This window comes from Ixodes scapularis, unplaced genomic scaffold (genome assembly GCF_016920785.2).
Source record: "Ixodes scapularis isolate PalLabHiFi unplaced genomic scaffold, ASM1692078v2 ptg001339l_1___fragment_2___debris__unscaffolded, whole genome shotgun sequence".
Lineage (NCBI taxonomy): Eukaryota > Metazoa > Arthropoda > Arachnida > Ixodida > Ixodidae > Ixodes > Ixodes scapularis.
This window is the reverse complement of record NW_024610138.1, coordinates 92,339-107,624: the sequence shown is the minus strand read 5'-3', so window position 1 is coordinate 107,624 and position 15,286 is coordinate 92,339. Positions and strand designations below refer to the sequence as shown.

The 15,286-nt window shown below is 45.8% G+C and overlaps 1 protein-coding gene across 1 annotated transcript; it reads left to right on the top strand.

Annotated features, from left to right (window-relative positions):
* Positions 1-348: 348 nt before the first annotated feature.
* On the top strand, positions 349-1,621 carry LOC115323193 (sulfotransferase ssu-1). The gene has a single exon (XM_029983544.4). The coding sequence runs from the start codon at positions 349-351 to the stop codon at positions 1,198-1,200; it is 852 nt and encodes a 283-aa protein (XP_029839404.2). The 3' UTR covers positions 1,201-1,621.
* The last annotated feature ends 13,665 nt before the right edge of the window (positions 1,622-15,286 follow it).

Below are 15,286 nucleotides of genomic sequence, written 5' to 3'. Positions count from 1 at the left end.
TCCATTTTCACATTGAACTATTCAGAAAATCACATAACTTTTGAATAAGGTATCGGATCGGGCTGAAACTTTGGCATCTGGTTGTTACTTCTAGCGCTACCTTTGGGCGGAGAATGAGCGTTCGGCGAGGCCTAGTTTACTTTTGCGGAAAAAAAATGTGTAATTTTTTTTGTGACACCCTGTAGAGTGTGTTTTCACGTAAGATTAAATTTAAACACAAGGGGGAAAAGTGGATTAAGTAAGCGTTAACTTACCTGGAGTAGCGAGGGAGATATTGTGATATACTGGTTTTACCTCGTCCTAGCACTCCGATGATGTGTGCACATCAATAATATTTTCCCACAGATTATGAAAGAGAGGGACCGTCCATTCTACCAAATCGTCGATGGCCACCGCCTGCCTGGTATCTTCCGGGAAGACGTTTACCGTAGCGGCCTGCTCTACAAGCCAGTAGAAGGCGACGTCGTTTTGGACACCTTTCCCAAGTCCGGAAGTCACTGGGTGTTAAAAATTTTGAAGGAATCTTACCGGCTCTGCAAGGGCATTACCCCAGGATCGACTTTTCTGGAGATGTTTGGTTTGGAAGGTGTTCTGAGAGCAGATCGTCCAAGGATTGTTTGCACACATTTGCCTCTGACTCTTTTACCGTTCGTACCGTCTGTTAAATATATCTACTTAGCAAGAAATCCGAAGGACTGTTGCGTGTCTTTCTACAACCACACAAAGATCATACCAGAGTACGGTTTCCAGGATGGCACATTCGACGAGTATTTTGAAATCTTCCTGGATGGCCTTACGGATTTCGGAAACTATTACGATAGCATTCGATCGTGGTATGCTAAGAGAGACGAGCCGAATGTGCTATTCTTGACATATGAGTCACTACACGCTGACATCTGGGGATCGGTGATTAAGCTAGCCGGCTTTGTGGACCAAGCCTTGGCTGATGAGCTTTCACAAGATGACAACAAGATGCAAACTGTCCTGGAAGAAATTAACATAAACAACATGAAAAAGAATTTGCCGCTCCAGTTCGTTAGGAAAGGCGTCGTGGGAGAGTGGAAGCACTACTTCTCAGAAGAACAGTCCCGGAAGTTGGAATCCAGGTTTTTTCTTGAAATGGAGGAGACGACAGTCCCTGAGATATGGGAGAGTGTCGACTGGCTGCTTGATTCAGCTAAGCAAAATTATACTTGCTGAATTTTTACTGAACAAGCTGTCGTAATTTCCTGATCAACAAATAGCAGACTAAATGTGGTACATGCGAAGTTTTTTTGTTTTTGTTCTTTTTCCTATATCTCTAACAAGAAAAATGCGACTTTACCTGTTTTGTTGCCTGCGAAAAGTAACCATCTTTTAGCAAACTTTTAGAAGATACGTTATTCGGACACTCGGCATTTAACCTGCATTGTCTAGTTACTGTACGCACTTTTTTCTGGTTTGTATTTGTTTCTAAAATACTGTTTATCATGTGAATAACTTACTGACTATGAAATATACATTTTCCACTCATTTGCTTATTAAGCCAAGGTATAAGTTTTATCACTAAAACTGAATTCTTTCGCGCGTGTATGCATTTTTACAAATGTTAAATAAATTTGAATGTATTTGTTGCTACTGACACTTTGAATCATTATTCTATACAAAGTTTATGCTGCCAAGGGTGGACACGGCTGCTGGGTAGTGCAACCCAGGGGTTTAAACATGAATCTCATTCTTGGAGAGTCTTTTGTGTGTGGGTTCTCCGGTAAAGGGGAGTCATGTATCACAAAGTTGTGTATTTTGACTAGAGAATTCTGGAGGAGTGTTGGACTGAGATTAAGGGGGGTTTGGGGGGATTCTGTGAACATTACTGGTCCCACCTGCATTTTACACTCACACGAACTGGAAAGTCCTTTACCTTTCGAAGTTCGCATTTTTTTCTTTTTTTACGAATAAGGTATTAACAATTCCATCACTTTAATTGCATGGTACTTTGAGACTGAAGGACGTTTTCAGATAAGATCGAACAACCATGTCCGGTGACCATTTTTAATTTTGATGGAAAAAATCTATTTTGCTGGCTTCATGCCGAGACGAATAAAACCAATCCTTGTTTAAAAAAAAAGAATTGTCTTTGCGAAAAACGTTGTAAGCATCCTCTCAGTCATGTGTGCGTTTTGCGTATCGCGTAATGTTGACATTTCGGGCGGCTTCTCCAAAAAAACTATTCTGGCTACGGGTCTAGAAATATTTAGGGAAAAATTGGGCACAAGAAAAATTGACAAAAAGTACTAATCGCAGAGTATTGTGGTTGTTATTTTCAGAAAACAAATCGCAAACACGGCACATTGCGCAATAACGCTCTGGATTAAAGATTTCTTTATCCGTATCTATAAAAGCTCAGGTATTCAAACTTCGCCAGTGTGTTGCCTTCTATATATTGCATCTCTGTATGAAATATTGTTGTCCTGGTTAGCGCGTGAAATTTACAAGATTAGCTCACACAGGGGTATTAACTAAATATGCATTATTTTGAAAATCATTAAAAAAATGCGATCTTTAATATTCTTTAAACTCTCTGAAATTAACGTTTATAATATGTACTAACAGAGTCTGCAAAAACATAATGCAACATTTGTGTAACTTTTAAGTTATTAAGCGTGAAATATTGCCAAATCTACTTTAACGCGCTTACCATACATGGGGCGTGCACATAACCGTTCTTCACAATTTCATTATTATTAAAAAGCGTAAAAATGCTACGGGGTGGTCAGGAAAAGACAAATTGACAGCATAGTGGTGGACGGTAGTTTTGAAGTTAAAATGTCTCATACATTTTTGTACAACCGGCACTAAAATGCCCATTGGCAGGAGTGATCGATGTGCGCCACCCTGTAACTTGCTTCGCGGAACCTGTTTCGGCAGCCGGCGTATAGCGTCTCCGTCTACACGACGTGAAGGAAGCAACCGGAGCGACTTTGCAAACTGATCACCCTACAACCTTGGCGGTAACATAATATAGGAGGTAGGGCGCGGCAGAGCCTGAACCTGCACCGCCTTCGAGCACCAAGAGATCCGCCGCCGTGGAGGGCCGCGCAATGCGTAGAAAATAAAGATATTAAAAAAATGCGATTGCGATTGAATGAGCTTGTCTGTAACGTAATTTATATGACAAAGGTTTGAAGAATCGTGAAATCCAATTTGTGTATGCTCATGTGACCTACGTCAGTGATGGTGCAGCAAGCCACTTTAATAAAAAGTACCAACTACACCAGCTGCAAGCAACGAGTACACGTCAGCGAAGTGTATGTTTTCCGCAACTGGTCATGGCAAGAGTGCCTGTGATAGAATCGGGGTCGTGTCAAGCACCAGGCAACGTCGTATAACCTCTGACGACCCACCACGTCGGTGATCAAGTCGGCGTCAGAGATGGTAGCACCTATGAACACTAAACTGTCGAACGTGAAACAAATCCACCTCCCGAAAGCTGACGTCCAAGCGTTCAGGGACGTGAAAGTGAAGAAATGGGAATTTGTTTCAGTTGTGCGTGGAAATCAGTCTTGTCACTTGTGGCAGTGTACGCGGTCCGACACTTCACAACCACAGCTGTTTTAGCAGGAAAGTAGACGCAGAAAATATATATATATCTGAAAGTAAAGTCTCCTATGGCTGCGAAAAGCAGACCGAGGTCGTGAGCTTGCGGTGCAACTGAGAAGAAACGAACAGTGATCGCTACAGGCAAAACGTGAAAACAATGCTCCTCCTCGGAGTGCCAGGAGAGAGCCGTGACCGACTCAGGTCAGCGTCGGGCAGAAAGAATGCAAGCGACAAGCGCCGAATGCGCGCACAGGATCTTGATTCATCAAACTCATTTCAATTGTACCGCCTTAAACATGTGACCATTCTTAACACTATTTAAACCTGGTCGTCGGCAGCCCAGCCTCCCTACGAATACGCTCCGAAAGTCATTGATCTGTGAAATCTGTACTTAAAATGTTGACTTGCGCTTCTAACTCGCCTGTAATCTTTTGTATGAACTCTTATTTTTCACGAACTCCTGTCACAGTGCTTTCTTTTCACAGACTTCCTTCATTTTCGACCCCTTTCTTGCCCTTGTTTAAAATGGGCAACGTCCTATTTTTCTCTACTCACATTACGGCAAATCTGTATATTTAGCGCTCTGTAAAATAAAAATAAATAAAAAAAATGTTGCAAAGCATTTTTGAAGGGCCTCATAGAACAGATTATCAGCCTGGATCTGTAAAACGTAGAAGAAAAATTAAGATGGCCTTAATATTAAACTGATTTTTTAATTATTGCAAAATCGGTAACCTGTCTACATTTAAGTGTTTTTTTTTTAGGAAGGTTATTGTTTTCAGTTTTAAGGACAATTGAGGCGGATATAGAGCAAACGCGTCCAAATCTTGTTTGAAAATTTGAATTTCCTGTCTTTTAATATCCGGAATCATAAAGTTCTGAAGTGGTTCGTAATCGAAAATGCATGTTTACCTCCTTTTATTTCATGTACAGCCTCTGCAGAAGAAATATTAAACTTAAGGCGTCAACAGTTTTTTTTTTTTTTTTTATAAATATCCAGAAGGACGGTTTCACGCAAGTCGGAAAAACGTGCGCGTATACAGTCAGTGACTTTGTTATTCTTGTTTCTCCAGAGAAATATTCTTTGCCACAAAAATGTTTCAATACGTTTTTGCGCTTGCACAACAAATAACATATATATTTTGGTAAAAAAAAAATTTCGACCGGGCATGGTGGTTTAATTCACCGGCATCCGAGTGCAAATAAAAATTATCGTCATCATAATTACGCGATTTTACGGCGCTTTTAGTAACGTTCTGATACACTAAGGTCTGAGTAGATTTGGAGCTGCGTAGTAGCTGTGCCGATCGAACATTTCGGCTAGCATAAGCTTCCTGCACAATGTGAACTTTCTACTCGTTAATACTCAGTGTGATCAGAGGTACAGAAAGAACGAAATAGAATTTGACTATTTTTAGAGGTTCACAAAAATGGAAATGATACTGCCCCTTTTTTAGCAGTGTGCAGTGACCTATGACCATTTTTCATGCTCACTCAGGGAAATCTGCCGAAGCGCTTCACACAATCGTTCACTGCACTAGTGGATCACTACTTGGGGTATATCAGGCGCTTGTTCAGGGTGACTCCGAATTACGCTCAAAAGCTATGTAACCATAAATTGGGTCGAAATTACCGATCACTAAGGAGCTGAAGGGACACCGTTTCCATGATTCCTCTAGCACGGGCCAGGGCGCTTGGGGGATATTGCAGATGGTCTATTGTGTTTATTAAAGTTCAGAATCTGGTTAATATTTTCTTTCGTGTCTTCCGAGGTTTGCCAAATAAATGTCAACTTGTCTCAAAATTTTACATGAGATTGACATGGACTCCGAGCTTTCGCAGGTTGCTTCGTGCAACCTGCTTGTTCACGCCAGGCTGGTCCCACTGCCAGGAAACTTCCCCAGCAGGACTACAGAAATAATACATGTACACCTTCCTGGCGAAGTCTGCATCATCACCAAAGTTCCGTGCACGTGCGGCCTCCAGCGGAAGCAGCAATTCCCTCGCTGAGTCTGTCATCTCGCGGCGCCACCCTCCTGCCGTGGGGTTTCCCATGTTGTCGTCCTGATCAGCATAGGCTGCTGGGTGTTCGTTGTGTACCAAGAGAAAGTTGTGCAGGACACAGCAGGACTTTATGACGTAATCGACGTGCTCTGGTAGGAGGTTGATTGTCCGGAGGAGAATTCTCCACCGGGCGGACATGATCCCAAAGGCATTCTCAGCACATCTCCTGTTTGGCAGAATTTATTAAAGTGATTAGTGCACACAGTAGCACTGGAATAAAAGCAATAGTCAAACACTGACAGATGTTCTAGACATGGAAACTGCATGCACTTCTAAGTAATTTATGAAACAGACTTGGGACTAAAAAATGCATATGATGAAACCTGAGTGTAAATCGGTTCAGAAAATCATTGCAAGGTTTATGTAATTATGACAAAATCCTACGACAGTTTCTTAATTGTGTTGAGCACTTCACAAGAGGCAGTTATAAAAGTAATACGATTGGGGGCAAAAAGAAAAAAAAAATATGGCAAAATTTCTCTTGCAAGGCAGGTGCACCTTTTCTGTAGTCGCGAGGTTAAGAAAGTTCCTCCTCGTAGTAGACTACACTGCTGTTAGACCACTAAACTCAAGATAGTGAAATTAGAGGAGGAGGTGGAAGTTTGCACAGTGATGAGCTCCCGAGTTGGGCACATCGCGTGTATGCCGAGCTTGAGGTCATCTGCGGCATCCTGCTCAGTGTGTCCAAATTGAAAATTCAAGACAGTTTGCCCTGTTGGCACTGTCTGCAGTGCTTGGGCACAATCGACAAACGAGTGTTGTCGATTGGAAGATTAGAATAGAAGGGTAGGAGGGGGCATGACGTCAGCCGTGTACCCTCCACAAGCCGAGCTCCCTTGACGCCTCGCCTCTTTCTCATTTTCCTCCTTACCCTCCTCACTTATCGGCTCAAGACGCAATCTACCGGACGGAGCTGCTTTCTTCACATCTAGCCTTCGATCTGATAAAACCTACCGGACGGAGCGCTCGCAAGCCATCCATCTAGCAGTGACATGTCACGTGCACCAATTGCCAGAGAGATCTTTGGTCAAGTTTGGCACAACATTGTTTAAACTTTTTTTATGACTGGGCTTCACACATATTGCAATGTGCCCCCTCCTAGTACTTATAACCTCCTTGGATACGCCACTCTCAAGATGTTCAGGACTTGCAATACGCCGAAACCTGTCACTATCCTTTTTGTTAACTCCTGTGCCTGCATCTGCAAATAAACTGGCAAAATCGAAACTAACTAGATTTTCGTCCCCCAAACTAGAAGCGGGGAGTCTAGCAAATTATTATTTTGAAATTCCCTGACAATTTCAGGCGAAATTCCCTGACCACTTAAATATATAAAACAATTTGGTTAAATATACAAGACAATTACAACACAAGGAATTGAGCACTGTGACGATAATTTTCCACAGGCTTGATGCAACTTGCATATTCCGAAATATTCGGGTTTGTCCAGTCCGGATTGAACAAGCATCTTCTTGCCGCAGACATTGCAGCGAAAAGGCTGCTTCCGGAAACACGAAGCTCAACTATGCACGTCAATAACCGAATGGCGGCAAAGCCGCCAGATGCACTTTCGGATACTTTTGGCTTGGATTGGGGTTTGCGGCTTTTACATTTGTTACTATGGCTGTGTTCCAAATCTTACCCAAATGGATCCGAATTACTCCGGAGGGTCGTGTCACGTGACAACGCCGATTGAAAAGCGCTGGACGCGGGTAGGTTACAGAACGCTAAGGTACAAAACCCTTACCCTGGAGCAAGATTGAGTAAATTTTGGAACACGGCCTGAATCTAGTAGCTCTAACTGGATGGAGCCTAGTGTTGCTCCATCAATCCGATCCAATCCAAGGCTAGGACTAGATTTGTAGGTCGTTTCATTTGCATCGGGTAGTGCACTCTACACCGGGTGAGCAGAGCCCGCGCTCCGCTCTAAGCAGAGGTGATTGCCTATTTTTTTGTCCCCCAGTCCTTAAGTCTTTGCTCAGGGAACTCGATGGCATTGCCGTCTCATTTTCCTTGACTGGGCTCGCTTTTTTACAATATCCCTGACAATTCCCTGATTTTTCGCGGTAGTTAAAATCTCCCTGACAATTCCCGGTTTTCCCGGTCACTAGATACCCCAAGAAGTGTTGCTCACAGTATGATTATTAAGAGGACTACTTTCATGATTTGTGCCAGACGGAAGTTTAGTTTCGGTTAGAACATGCTCAACATAGCCGGGGAAACTCCTGGCATATACTTCAATTTTAAATAGAACATGCAAATTGTTTTCAGTGTCCTTTTAAGACTGTGTTCATCTGCTCAGAATTCACTAATTTAGCAAGCTTGTCTTAGCTCAAAGATTTTCATTAATCTTGACTCCAACTTCTTATGTATAGCAGTTATCAAAACATGCATTGCACCATAATTTTCCGTCTGGTGGTTTGATTGTACAACACGAACCAGACCCGTATATGGGGAGAATCTGGCCAGTGGGTGTGGCGACGAAGGGGCTGGAGAGGAGAAAAGTGAAAGAAGGGGAGGAGAGTGCCGAAGGAGCGAGAGAGAAAAAAGGGCGCAAAGAAAAGACCACCGCCGTTTTGGTGCGACGCTGTCGGCGTGGCAAGCACTGTTGAGGCTACAAGTTGTGTACTACGGGCTTATTTCTTTTTCGCCTGAATAAAAGTTTGCGTCTAAACATGGAGAAACTTTATTCGTTAGCTCTTTAAGCCACCGAGGAATAACACTGTCATTTTCTTGCCAGAGCCTGCCAAATCAAAAGAGAAAACCGAAATTTTGATGTCAATCCCATGCATTCCGCCGGACGAATGAATGAAAATGGTGGCCCTCCCCGCGCAGCTGGGAGGAGCCGGGAGTTCATGCGCATGCGCTCATTCCTCTCGCTCTGCGCCGCAGGCTGACTGGCTCACTTGGGAGGGGGTCGTTATGGCGGCGAGGTCATAAACTGGCCAAATTCTCCCCATATACGGCTCTCGCATGAACCTACCGAGCTCGACTGAGTACGTAGTTGTAGTTCCTCCACTCATCAGCAAGACCTTTCGCCGGATATGGGCGGAGAAAGTCGGTGCGAAGCTGAAACGCCTCGTCGCCCACAAATGCGTAGGGTGCCAGGCGTGGCTTTTAAAACCCCGGGAGCACTCCCAGCTTCGGCAGGTTGAGTATGCCTTGATCTAGGCCCTGACCAATCTCGGAGGCCTTGAAAATGCCGCAATCACTTTGTCGTCCCTCTGCACCGACGTCAATAAGCACAAACTTATACTTGCTGTCTACCAGAGCCATCAGGGCTATAGAGTAGGTGCCCTGAAACAAAAGTAGGGTAGCTTAGTTCATCAAAGCATCCACTGTAAGGACAACATCACCGAGTTCCATGTTCTTAGTTTGCAACACCTTCAGGCTAGACAACCCTTTAGACTGCCCCTTCTTAAATTAAACTTAATGTGATACGTTACCAGCTACGAGCTTCCCATAAAATATTTCGACGACTCGATTTGAGGTGAAATTCTAGTGTGCAGAAAACTATGCTAAATACCATGCGTTTCGAAGAGTAGTTGAAATAACAGACTTAAATTGCCGGCCACAGTACTCAGCAAATGTCACTGTGTAAATTAGTAGCCTCCTGATGGTGGAAGGAGACTCACGAGATTATTGTGCAGATCAAAGAAGTGTGCATCAAACAGAGTGGAGATTGATGTCGGAACCAGGCACATTTCCAGGGGCGAGGCCCAGAGTTCTCGGGACACCTTCAACATTTGATGGCACGCCCTCTCCCTCACCAAGGCCAAACTGACAACGATGGGCCTCCCCCCTCCCCCCAAAAAAGAACTCCTGGCTATGTGCTTGGCTGGAGCAGTGGTATACCGATAGATCTTATTTCTGCATTTGTTAAAGACACACATAATGTGTCGCAATTGGAGGTTGAGTTTAGGCAACACGACACAGTGGTAAATTCTAAAAACTCTTTTACAAATGTCGGGTGGGGGATATGGTCGTGGAATGCCGGTACACGTGGAAAACCTTACTGTCTCAGGCAAACTGCCCAGGGATAAGTCGCACAATGAGTGCAATGAATGGGATCTGAACCCGAGACTGCGGTAAGGAAAAGAGAAACTTGGAAGCAGAAGAATACGACACAAGCAAGAGGGTGACATCCTAACATCAATTAGTTCTCAATTTGTTAGCACAAGACTTTTTTCAAGACTCACTACATTATGCCCTCAGAGAAATTTAGAGGCAATATACTGCAAATCTTATTTTGGTTGATTACGTGCGCGGAAAGACATTTCTGGGTAGCTAAACTCCTGGAGAAAAACATTCTTCGCTTTCTGACGTAGCGTGAGGAGTGACCAAACGAACACCGCAAAGTTTCCTCCTCCCTGCGCGCGCTCAACTTCGCAACTTTTGACGAAAAATTCTCCGCGATCCCCAGGCGGTGCACGAAAGCACGAGACAGTGCGGGGAGGCGAGCGTTCACGCCGCTCGCTGTACGTTGTTTTTGAGCTCTCTAGCGCCGACAATCCCGTCATGCCTCGCCATGGCGAGGAGCGAGAGCAGACGACGAGAGTTTCTCTGCTATAATGCGGCATTCGCACAGCGGAACCGAAAGAAAAAGTTGGTTTTCTGCTCAAAATTGCGTCCCGCGGGCCACAAACCCAAACGCGAGCTTGAGTTGTAAGCGTCTGATATTTCACGAACGGAGGAATCGACGGCCCGTGTTTTATTTCGAAAATTTGAGTCGCTTTGTTGCCGTGCAGACGCTGAAACCTACAAGTGTGTAATGAAAGGCCCAGGACAAACACAGAGGCCGCGAGATATCGCATCATGTATGTGCGGGTGAAAACTGGAACATTTTCGACAAAGCTCCCTTGCCAGAAACCCGTGACTCATCCACTCAGCGTCCGGGTTGGCTAAACATGGAGACGTCCCGAGGCTCAGGCAAAGTCATATTTGAACGGGAGCTATCTTGCCCCGTCGTATTTTTTTTTTTTTTAAAGCTCTCGTTTTCAATGCTTTCACAAGGGAAATAAAAAGTCTCACGAAACGTATTGTTAGATGTTCCAAAGAACTAGATTTAAGCCGCATCCTTTCAGTGGTTCACTCATAATACTATGCTTAAAACGAAGCAAGCTCTTGCGCGTACAGTGCCATCAATTTTCTCAAGTTTCGGAAACTTACGCCGTCTGTAGATATTTCTAACAGCCGAGTTCCTTAATTGGAAGTCATCGCAAATATAAGTTACACGTTACAGCAACCAAAGTTTATAGATAAACGATGGGAGCGACTGGCGCTCTCGCATGCCCACCCATCACGTTGAACAGAAAGGCGCTAGTTTCGGTTTGAGGTCGCTACTTTTCTACAACACCTACGGCGTCAGCACCAGTCTGCACTCGGTGCATTTGGCAAGTTTGTTCGGGGCCTGTTCTCCGTTCAGCACTCCGCGGGTGCAATGCATTAGAACTCTCACAGTGCAAGTCTGGATCGCGGATTGGGAGCCCGTCACTGGCCACACCGCGGCTATTGCTTGAAAACAGGCAATACGCCGCGTCCTGTCTAGTTTTCCCTTTGGTTTCGTCCTTGTTTTGGCGTATTACACCGTGAGGCAATACACGCAAGTCTAAGGGAGAAACACGCAAAAATAGGAAGCTTGTACGCGGTGTTCGAGGGCGAGTATTTTATGACGTGCTACGACGATTATATTAGGTGCTTAAAGATCGAATAGACATTCTTCAAACTTTCGAACATCGATTAAGAAAAATGGCCCGGAGGACCATTGATTTTACCGACGTCGCTTGCTTCGGTTGCTAAATAAATGGCGCGTTCAGCGACTGAACGGCACGCTCCGAGTTTCAGTTTGTCACGGAAGCCCTCGCAGCGGTTCAAAGAAAAAGCTTTCCCCATGAAGTACTATGACAAGCGGTTAAAACGATGCGATGCGACTGTCCCCAGTAAAGGCCTTCTAACTTATCGTTTGCTGAGCTCTGATGACTCCGAGATCACCTCTGACTCCACAATAACTCTCGGTAGCCCTTGTCTCATTAAACACATCACAGTTAACGGCCAACAAAGTCGCCCTCCACCCTCAACCACACAAGATTTATTTAAACAAGATTGGTATTCTAACGCATTTAATATTCTTGCCCACAATATTAACTGTTATTTGGGGAAGCACGATAGAAGTTTCATTATCGAGAACAAACTACTAACGTAATAAAATTGAGTTTTCCCGTTTCTCCTCTAGCATGCATTAGCTCATGTCAAGCGATGACTGCCGGTGGTGCTGCTCGACCCCAGCAATACAGGCCTATATCCGCGATCCAGCCTACTAAGAGATCAGTGGTGGCAGTGCTATTAGACATAAATCGTTTATTTGCATCGATACACCCATACCTGCCGGAAGTTGGGACGAGGCGCAAAACCGTACACCCGGCCAGTATTGAAGCCGGTTTTCGGCTGAAATTGCCTCGACACTCACCAAGAAGCAACGCGCTTCTTCGGCGACTCGTTTGCGTAATTTATTTGTTCAGTCATTTTATTGTGTCCCGGGCCACTGTGTACACCCCAAAAAAAAAATGTACTGTGGTAATTACACCTTGACGAGAAGCAGGCACGTGGCCAGGAATTTGTTTCAGGGGGGGGGGGGGGGGGGGGGCGGCCATGACAAAGTGCTCTATGAGGGGGAGGGGGGAGAGAAGGCCTCAGCAAATGGAAGATTTAGGGGGGGGGGGGCCTTATGGTTCCCCCCTCCCTGGCTACGTGCCTGACAAGAAGGGGTATTGTAGTTTTACATCTTCAAAAGGGTGTAGTACATTATCACACGTTTTAAGTTCCTTAAAACGTGTGTTTAAAAAATCACGAATTTTTAAAGGTGTGAGGTTTACATTTTTTTATAAGGTCTATTGATACACTTATTAGAGGGTTATTTATGAGACACCCCAATTACATGTATAAAGGTGTGAAAATGTTGAATGTGTATATACCTCTAACTGAAGAAAATCTCTTTCATGTGATTACATCGCGTGCCGATGAAACAATCTGTCGATGACACTTCGTTCGATGAATTGATTTGACCGCCAATGATCAACGACTGCCAGTAGAATTTCGGACAAATAATTCTGCCGGCTGCCGGGAGACTCGGCCCTACCGTAGAATTACCCCGGCTCTTGTTTGTTTTCCAAGATTCTAAATTGTATACCAACTTATTAGTAAGTACCTCTTCGGATATTACAGAAAAAATCGATGGCAGCCGCAAAAACTCTGACAGCCCGAGTCACAGTCATGTGGGAGACTGACAGGTGCTCGTCAGTCGCCACCACGCCTTGAAAGCTACCGGTTCCGAAGAACCGGAGCGCAGAGAACTTGTGGTTCCACGGTCATGGTAGACGCGATTGTCGGCCGCCTCGAAGCCTGGGCGCTGAACGGAGCTCGTCGCAGAGTCAACACGCAACGGCTTTCGATAGCCGGTCCTGTGGCCGAAAGTCGTCGTAGGGGAGTTGAAAGACGTCCCCGGTGGTCTCGGTAGCGACGCCGACGATGGCGGAAGACATGCTCGGCCGCAGCGTACGACACCGCCATGTTGACAAAGTTTATCTTCGCCTCGATCCGAAGCGAAGATCTCGAGCTCAAACCATGGCTCTTGCAAAGTTCGGAAACGTCACTTTGACGTCAGCGACAACTTCGACAAACGAGGTTTTTTTTTTTAACACATCTCGATCCGAAGTGAGACACAGACTCTTATATAGCGCTGTAGTCTCGTTGTATATATGTACAGCTTGTAAAGGAAAAGGAATTAAAGAGCACGCGCCTCGCGCATCGCGCTGCGCTGGACATTCTATCAAACATGGTGTCAGAAGTGGGATGTGCTGACCACTGCTCTCCTCCCGAACGACACGTCAGCACACCCTAAGGGCCCTTGCCCTGAAGCCTTAACCTGGCTTTAACCTCTACGGCCTTCACTACGGACCTATGCTCTTCATCTGGCGACAGGCCTGACTCCCCGTAACCGGATGGAACGTCCAAGCCAAACGCCAGCGAACGTGACTTCGTTCCAGATTACGCCGCCTGACCCATTCACGATTTCATCGCCGTCAGACTGGCCTCAATGGAAGAAGCGGTTCCTGCGCTACCGCGCTGCTTCGGGACTCTGCTACCGTCCAAGGGAGAGTCAAGTCGACACGCTGGTGTACCTCATGGGCCCCCAGGCAGAGGACATTTTCAACACGTTCAAGTTGACGTCCGATGAGCAGAAAAACTTCGACGTGGTGCTCAAGAGCTATGACAACTACTTCATTCCTCGAAGAAACGTCATCTTCGAACGGGCGAAATTCAACACCAGAGTCCAGCTGGACGGTGAGTCCGTCGAATATTTTGCTACAGCTCTCCATGCCCTAGCGGACACCTGCAGCTTCGGAGAACTCCGCGAGGAACTGATCCGAGACAGGCTAGTCGTAGGCCTCAAGAATCACAAGCTGTCGCAAACTCTTGAGTTAGACCCCGACCTCAATCTGTTGAAGGCACTCACCGTTGCGCGTCAGAACGAGTCTGTTCAGCTGCAACAGGCAGAACTCCGTCAAGGCCATCCCAAAGAAACTGCAGCCGTGGATGCACTACACGTGAGAAAGAACTACTCTGCTAAACACGACTCCGACGCTAAGCCACCGTCTAAGACTCAGCATCAACCCACAAAAGGCAGCGGGAAGAAAAATCAAGCCCGCTCATGTGGCTGGTGCGGTAAAGAGCGGCACGCGCGAGCTCTCTGTCCAGCAAAGAGTGGCACGTGCCAAAAGTGCAGAAAGAAAGGCCACTATGCGACTGTTTGCCGGTCGGTGCAAATGCTGCAGACAATCGAAAAAGAGCCAGGATTCCTTGGTTTGGTGGGTGAAACTGCCTCGTCAACCTGGGAAGTCGCTCCGCAAGTAGAAGCGAAAATACTGATCTTCAAGATCGACACGGGGGCGGACGAGACTTTCATTCCTTAACGACAGTACCAGCAGCATTTCAAGCATATCCCTCTAAACCCCACAACGCGTCGTCTTCAGGGACCTGATGGAAAAGCTCTTTGCATCTCGGGGGTGGCCAAACTCCATTTCAAGTTGAACGGCCGAGAAAGCGTCGAAGACGTTTACATCCTTCCGCTACTCCGCACCGCTCTTCTTGGCAAGCCAGCCATCAATCGCTTGGGACTGTTCAGCTCCCTCAACTCTGTTTCGGTGTTGAACGTCGACAAAGACTTCCCTGAGGTCTTCCAAGGTCTTGGCAAGTTACAACAGGAGTGTGACATACTGCTTCGACCTGACGCCACTCCACATGCTCTCACGTCTCCTCGTCGGGTGCCTCTACCTCTGTATGAGAAGACAAAAGAGGAGCTTCTACGGATGCAAGAAATCGGCGTCATCAACCCCGTAACAGAACCCACCTCTTGGTGTGCTCCAATGGTGGTGGTACCCAAACCGTCAGGAGCACTGAGGATCTGTGTAGACTACACAGAGCTCAATAAGTTCGTCCTACGTGAATGGCATCCCATTCCGGCGGTGGAACATACCCTTGGGACGCTGCAAGGAGCCACCTGGTTCTCAAAAATGGATGCCACGTCAGGATATTGGCAGATTCCTTTAAGCGAGAAGAGTAAAGCGCTGACCACTTTCATCACGCC